The sequence below is a fragment of the Cardiocondyla obscurior genome, linkage group LG06 (genome assembly GCF_019399895.1).
Source record: "Cardiocondyla obscurior isolate alpha-2009 linkage group LG06, Cobs3.1, whole genome shotgun sequence".
NCBI classification, from domain to species: Eukaryota; Metazoa; Arthropoda; class Insecta; order Hymenoptera; family Formicidae; genus Cardiocondyla; species Cardiocondyla obscurior.
The window spans coordinates 710,425-718,854 of record NC_091869.1 but is presented as its reverse complement, the minus strand read 5'-3'; the positions used below and the strand labels follow the sequence as shown (position 1 = coordinate 718,854).

Sequence of the window (8,430 nt, the reverse complement as noted above, 5' to 3'; positions counted from 1 at the left end):
AGCATTAAATTTAGTAATAAATAAAATTAACGTAAATATTTTTTTTTCATCTAATAAATTAAAAATTTAAGAAATGTTTTTAATTATTATATATATATAATTTTTTTTTTTTTTTTAATAAGTTAAACTTCAAAAATAATTTAAAGAGCGCAGCGTAAAAAATTTTTTTTTTTATATTTTATACTTGCACAGTTTTCTTATGTTTGCGCGCAGTATTTTTATTATTTACATTAAAATTGTTGATGTTACCGCATTAACCCATCAGCACGTAATCTACTTTTTTCTACATACGACAGGAAGTAGGTCCGCGACACCCCGTATACATACGGGCGAACGAAGCAGAGCCGGTTTGTGCGCAGAAGCTATCGCGTGTCGACGAGCGGAGAGTGCAGGGGTTGACGGGGGTGGGCATCCTCACGGTGGCTCTCGCTCGTACGACGAACAGCCCCAACGTCATTGGGCGTCGGGACGCCGCCACGACGCAGCGTTCTCGGCTCCGAAACGCGAAAGCGCGACCGCGAAGTGCCGCGACACGAGGACGAGGTCGTGTCGAAGATCCTGCAGACGAACGTCCGTTTTTCGAGCTCGCAACGACCGCGTACTGGCATTTTCTCAAGAAAAACGGATTCTTGAGAAAAAGAAATTTAAATCGCCGATTTACTTCGCGGAGAATCGATTGCCACGTTGAAATTCGCGGCGATCGTGCGAGAACAAAACCAATCGGGAATATGACAGTCGCTATCGTGAACCGTCGAACTAATCGTCCTTACAAGTGACAACGTTCGCGAAAATCAAGCGCGTGGAAGATCCGTCTGTGTCGGATTGATCGCGAGTAACTCGATCTTCCATAAGATCGGTAAAATTCGAATTGGTAGATTTTCAGTGTGTGTGTGTGCGCGCGCGTGTGTTACGATTTAACAAGTGTGAACGAAAAGACCGCGTGAATCCTCCCGATACCTCAAGAAACGCCCGCGAGACCCTTGACGTTCGAGAGAAGCGTCCCTTTTATAGTTTCGATATTCTTCCAATCGAAGCCGTGCGTTGCTCAAAGAATTCTCGCTGCTTTTTGAATTTGGGTTGCTCGTAGATTGCGAATTTTTTAAGTGCAAACAGATCCGGCGTGGAAAAATAGCGGAGACGAGTGCGATATTTTTTTTTCGGATGTGTTCTATTTAAACTTGATAGTCAAACAGGAGCGTTTGAAGCGCTGCCGGATCTATAAATAGATCTCAATAAAGGGTGATCTCTAGGCATGTAACGTTTTAATGAGAAGTGCTGGAGAACGTTTCCGTGAAGTGTCTATCCCGCAAAGTGTTTATCCACTTAACGCCTCGCTAGAAGAAGATTCGCAGTATCGCGGGAGGGATTTATGAATTATGAAACTGCAGAAGCGCGAGGCTTTCTCTGACAGTAAAATCTTGTTGAATACTTCAACGAGAAGCAATGTGTCTCGATCTATTCTTTGCGGGTGTACATAACTTTCGCTTGTCTAAAAAAACTCGCGTATTGAAATAAGAATAAGGAACATGATACTAGAAACATGATCCATAGATCCTGCAGCTGCAAGCGAGGAAAATTATTGACAATGGAAAGCCGATATGACGAAAACTTTACCGGAGTGTTTAGACTCTTCCATTTTCTATCCATCTCGTGATGTTATCGGGTAGCGTCTTCAGCGTTGAAAAAATAATTTCTCAGCCTGTTAAGTTTCTCGGAAGAAGGTTACCGATCGGTTATAATTTTACTAAAAACTAGAGTAATTAGTAAAATTGATTCCGTCAGATTTAAATCCGTGACAGTCAAAGCATCTCTCGCGGAGAGTATATTCCTAACGTACGATTCTAGCTCCTTTAATATCGTTAACGTTTAGTTAACTTGCTCAAGAAATTACAGTCTGGCTAAGGTCCCGAATGATCTCAATTATTAAAACTGAGACAGAAGTTCCGAAATAATTAAGTGACGTTTCAAAGTCGGCTGCCTAAGAGAGCGGAGACTGGGCTCGCCGCGCCATCGACCCCCTTCCCCCCACGCGGACAAATCGCGCTTCCGCTGGCGGAAGTTGGTCCCGCGAGTGTAGGACTCGAGTGTGTATGTGTGATGACGATGAGGATCGCGCCGCGGGGACCAACGAGGTGACTCGCGGTGGCGACGGCTCCTGGAGAACCGAGCGGTACCAAGGCCCGCAGGATGCTGCGGACGGGGTCGCCGAGAGGAGGAAGATCTCTCGGTGCGGAATCGCTCGACGTCCTCGAATCGGCCGCGGCCGGCTGGTAGGACCGATGACGGGTCATGACGGTCTAACGGCGCGCGTCGCCGGGACGTTCACGTCGCGCTCGCGGCCCCTACTGACGACCCTGACGACGCTGCTCGTCGCTCTGTCCTGCTGCTGCGCTCGCGCCAGTGAATTCCCTGAGCGGGAATGCTGCGACCTACCCTACCCGATTCCGGAGCCCACCGGCAGGTCCACGTCCGCGCCGACGCCAACCGGAAGAAGCGGTAAGTCGTCCCAAAGGGGGTCGTATAGTTGATATAAAAAAGTATCTTATTTGATATATATGATGAAAGGGTCACTACATAGAGTCCCCCCTTTCCCCATTTCCCACTGTGAATACGTATTCATTTATCACGCGGACATCTGCCGCACTGATTTCTATTCGATTCTTTTTGAAAAAAGGAAACGTTTAAAGCGATTTAAACAGATATTTTTCACGACAAAAGAATGGAACTTACATAATTATATTTGACGCATAACGTAATTAAATAGTAAGAGAATATAAAATATAAAATATAAAATTTATAATAGAAAAGATTATGAGTCTATTAAAGTCTGCTAATTTATTTGTAAGTAGGCGAATTATATTTAGCAATTGTTTATATTATGATTATTAATATAACATTAATCGATAAAAGTCAACGAGTAACACGTTGAATTTTAATTTTTAATGAGATATTGGGGAAATATAAACCAAGTTGCGAGTACGAAAATCTGCTTTTATATAATTCGCATACAACGCCAGTTATTAGTGGAACAATGAAATAATATTCCGGTACTAATGGCAACGGACTGGAAAATAAATTCCAATGTAATTACGGTGTTCTGGCTAACCGTCGTAGAAATACGTTTTCATTAGTGCTTTTGCAGAATTAAATATTACACAATATCGACACGAAATATATTTCGACAGATTTAGCAACAAAGCATTGTAGGCCAACGCAAGTTGTAAGAATATTTATATAATTTGAAATCAAAACTTAAATATTTTATATAAAAAAAAAAAAAATTGGTTACATACAAATAAAAGCAAATTTTTAGTCACATGACTAATAGCGGCTAAAAAAGTTGACAAAACACCTTAATAAAGTTGAGATTATTGATATTACGATCATCTAAATATATATTCGCGGTAAAACGTAGCTTTTATTTCGTTATCGTTTTTGCTTAATTAATCTGTGACTTTGTAAATTATATCTGCGTGAAGAGTATTGATCGCAGAAGCTGATAGGAATTATTTTTTTTATCGGTCAATGTGCTAATTTATCAATTGTTTAATTATTTTCTCGAAATCGCTAACGTGCTGATTCTCTCTAATTATTTATGTCGTATGATTCGACTAACAGACGAGGCGGTTAAAAAATAGCGACAATCAAAATCGCGCGCTTGACCACCCGACGTTATTTTTTTTACATATCTTTATCGATGTCTAGGTACTTTAACGTTGTACGAAGGAGTTTATAACACAAATATTCCGCCGAATATTTCGCTGAATATTATATTAAACTTTATATTACACAGACCTAATTATGATTTGACGAAGACAAACATTCCAAAAGTAAATAGAATTAAAAAATTAATTTTTATACTTATAATTAACGTACGTATTCCGTCGAGAACATCCTCATTTTGATTGCCACATAATATAATATTCTATTTGAGTAGAATGCTGACAGAGTGGGGAGATAGGCTCCAATAATTGAACGGGAACCAATAACTGTAGGTATGCTCTAGCCACGTTCCACTAACCGCAGCTACTAGATACTATGATTCTCATTCGCGGATGAGCGGATCATTAATTTGGTTACATCGGGTTATTAATTTAACAGTGCGTGGCCAACTCAAGTTCTACGTATTATGAATTTAACCATCAATCCGACGACCTATAACACGGCGTGTCCTTAAGCATCTGGCGGCATGACAAGGAGAAATATTAATGTCCTTTGTCGAATTTATCTTCGATGCCTGTCATACTATTTTATCTAAATTACATTTTTATTAAAAAATTTTTTTTTCTAACTCTGATTCTCTCGAAAAAATTTTAACGATAATTAATAAATAAAGTTCCCAAAGCTGCAAACGTTATGAAATTAAAACGTAGGTAAAACACATTGTCTAAGTCAAAAACAAAAAGTGGCAACACACAGTGTTGAAATACAATTTTTAATTATGCAACTCATGACTCAAATAAAGAGATTCTGATACTTTAAATGCGAAGCGCGCCTTGATTTTTTTTTTTTTTTAGAACGAGTTAAGTGCAAGCTGCAACTTTTTTTTTATTACCTCGAAGCACTCGCGATTGCACCTCATCATCACCGGCGTATAAAGTAACGAGGGAAGTTACCGCGTAATTGATCGCATTATTTGTGTCGGTGTGAGCACTTCGGTCTCGTACTCGGATGAACTTCGATTGAGGTCGCGCGTTCGATCGAAGGTTATCTACGGTCTCCCCGCTAGAACGGTAGCGTAAGTTCAGACCAGAGTGGAAGTCGTTCATACCCCTTGTGGAATTCCTTGTGCGGCAAAGGCACCGTCTTCGTGGCAAGAGAGAGCGTTAATGATGAAAGACGATCATCTCGGTTTATACGTGATGCTCCTGAATCGGGCATTTCATACTAAGAAATTATGAGATTAACTTATTTGACGGAACAAACGTTTCGTGGAAAGAGCATCGGTAGTTTCCTAATACTAAGTACTTTTATGTTCCATTTTTTTTTTTTTTTTTTTTTTTTTTTTATTCTTGTCGTTTTCAATCGTATGCGCATTTCGTCTTTATCTGTATTATACGATAATGCGCTTATACACTCCCGGAGTTACTCAACCCTGTCACCGCAGTTCATTTATATGTTATGAGAAGTTTAATGAATATCATGTACACCGAAGAGCAAATATGGCATTTTCTGCGTCGACAGCATCTAGCGTACGTAATCCTAGGCGGCAGAGGCAGGGAATGAGAAAGCGGGGAAAAATCAGTCATCGGCAAACCGGCCGGCGCGGTACATATATGCGGTACATGTGAAACTCAACGCACACGACTCTAAAGTCACGTTTGCTAGCTGCCGTCGTTATATCTACCTTTCAGTGTACGACACAACTATGCTAATATAACAATGAAAAACTTAGTCGGGTGTTATTTTCGTTACACATAAATTTAATTATTTTCATGTACTCGCCACAATTAAACACATGCGTCCACACATATTTTGTCGACGTTTTATGCATCTTGCAAATGTATTGTTACCACGTATATTTGTAATTGTTTTATTGTCTGAAATATAATATAAACACATGCAGCATTTACGCCATTTTCTATTTTCGCTCTATTCATTTATTCTATTATTTTAATGATTTAAATTTTAATATCGTATTCGTAATTAATATTTTTTCATTCCTTCGTTTTTTATCTATTTCTTTTTACTTTTTTTTTACCAATAAAATTAAATTCCATCACAAATTAAAACTTTGGGTAATTTAATATATAATATACGTATATTTATATTAATTATTCACACGTCGGTTAAATTTGCTAGAAGCGATACTTTCAACTTACAAGAAACCCCTTTTCGAGTACATTATGTAAACGTTTTCTGCGAAGTGCCTATTGGAAGAACTTAATGACGAAACGTGATCTGCTTCATTGATTGGCTCGCTTAACGATCGTGGAATTAATTTTCTAGTAGGCGATTATGAGCTCGCAAAGTATTGTCGACTTCTTTTTTGAGGATCGCTGAATTTTCGCGAAGTAATCAGGAGCGACGAGAGTCACGTAAACGTATAATTGCAGTCGATTCGTTTGCACCTTCTCGTCCGTGACACCCCGAAATAAGCTTCCGCAAGAGAATCGTCTTACATTCCCTACGGAACTTTACCGCGTTGGCGCGTTCTACGTGCTTAATGATGAAAGATGATCGCCCGGGCGAGCATCAATTTATCGCTCGTTTATCGGCCGGCGTTTCATAAACGTTTCAACCAATCGAGGGCAAAACAATTCACCGTAAAAAAAACTCACGTCTAGCGTTTAAAAAAAAAAAGAAAAAAACCCTTCCCCGTTTAGAAAACTTTGCTCTAAGAATTGGTAATAGGAAGTTAAGCGTTTCGGCAATCCATCATAATCTGCAATGAAATTGTATCGTGCAGAATAAGCCTAAACGACGATTTAACAAACTCTAGGATTCTACGAGAGTATTTTAGAAATATTAAAAAAAAAAAATTATCTTCTTGGTAAGAAAGTTTATCAAAAATATATTATAACCTTTGATAAAAATTAATATAAATTAATATGAAACACGTTGGAAAACGATAATGTCTTTTTACAATTAAAATTAAGTCTACTTATATATTTATTAAATTTAAAGCTGGTCGCAATCTATATACATATATGTATAGAGGCATTAATTTATATTATATGATGTGGGACAGAGCAGCATTTATTTCAATGATGGAGATTTATAATTTAAATCGTCTATAAAATATTAATTTCTGACATATAGTTCATCTCAAAGAATGGCGTAATCAAATTGTTGTTTAATTCACAATTTTCCTTAAAAATTTTATTACAAAATCAAGAGTACTGAACTATGAACGTTGTAAGCAGCTTTGGGTTTTTTTTTTTATACAAAAATCAATGAAAAGTTAAAGGGCGGTTTAAAAGTAATTCCATTTATACAAGGTATACAACATATTGACCGCGTAACGCGGCACATATTGATATTTCTGTATTGATTTCTGCGCTCCAAGGTTCAGCGCGGACACTACGACTGAAACGGTTAGTTTCCCCGTGGAATTGCCGTACGCCCGAAACATTGTCTCTATCTGGGCGTGGAGTATAAATAACGGAATACGTTTAATCCGATCAGACTGGGCTAGTCTCGAGATTTATCGTTCGATGCGTTGCATAATTCATCGATTCTTAGCACGCCGGATTCACACCGCAGAATACTCCTCTCGACACGAAGTACGAACTGCTTCTCGTTGCCGCTAATATATTTCGGTCGGCGAGTAATATCGATTCATGCGCGAGTCTAAAATATTTAATAACTAGCACGATTTGTCTCGTCATTATTATTATTATTATTAAAAAAATTGTTTCTATTTTTAGAAAGAAATTTTTTTGAGCGTTTTATGTTATTCGGATTGTAATCAATCTCTTGAAGAAACTTTTTGAAGCTTGTGATGTACTTTACGTATTGTGATTACACAGTGCACGTACGCGAGACTTTACATTTGCCGAGCGAAATACAGAGGGTTGATGCAGAAAAGAGGCAGGGACGAATATCTTCATAATGTTAAATCGCATACTAAACCGGTTTTAACGTCACAGCTATTTTCATGCGACCTACTTCATGCCAGGTAACGCCGTAACAAGCTTGCCTTCGAACAAATCTAAAGTGCCTCCAAGTCGACATTTCTGGTCGGTCGCTCAGCAATTGCGAAAATTTTTGGCTGTTCGAATAACATCGCTTTCGTATAAAGTTTCGTCAGGGCCTTCAAACCTACCGCGAAACTTTAAACTACCGCTGCAATTACGTAATTTTAATCTTATTAAGAAAAAAAAAAAAAATTTACAATTTTGAAGTGAAATCATCAATTGTTGACGAATCAATGTATTAATCATTCAAACAGCGGTAACTTTTAATTATATTTCTTCCCGTCAGAATCCGAAAAGATTGCAGTCAGAAATTATTTTCTGTGCTCATCGTATTTATCTTCACTTTTAGTTTATCAATTCCTAATCATAGTTTCATTAATATCCGAATTTATGTTTTTTTAAATTATATCTAATATACAATAATGTATTTATTAAATTTACTCAAAGAACAATAAAATAATCGGATTAAGTTTTTATTTTTATTTTTTTCTTTTGTTTTGTTTTAACGTCTTGTTGCATCATTAATAATTCATATTTATAACGAAATTTGCTTGTCGTCCGGTGTAATCGACCATACCGGCTCAAAATAGTTGGTGCATTCTTCCCTAAACGACGACGCTTAAAGCATGTTTGGCGTCGCGCGGCGCAAAATTAATTTCGCGGCCGTTAATCACATAGAATGACGTTTCATATGCGCGCCGGAGTCGTCCGGCGTCGCGACGAACTAGCCGCGTTTACGGGGGACCGTTCCGGAATTCCACCCCATCGCAAAGAGAGGGCTCCGGCTGTG

General features: G+C 38.3%; 1 protein-coding gene across 3 annotated transcripts in view; it reads left to right on the top strand.

The window, feature by feature from the left end:
- Window positions 1–415: 415 nt before the first annotated feature.
- Gfrl (Glial cell line-derived neurotrophic family receptor-like) overlaps window positions 416–8,430 on the top strand; it is a 223,754-nt gene continuing 215,739 nt past the window's right edge. Inside the window, exon 1 of one of the 3 annotated variants that reach the window (XM_070658458.1) lies at window positions 416–2,496. In XM_070658458.1, coding sequence (XP_070514559.1) covers window positions 2,091–2,496 — 406 coding nt within the window. In that variant the 5' untranslated portion in view covers window positions 416–2,090. The remainder of the gene's footprint in view (window positions 2,497–8,430) is intronic. The other 2 variants (XM_070658459.1, XM_070658460.1) reach the window with 2 other exon arrangements.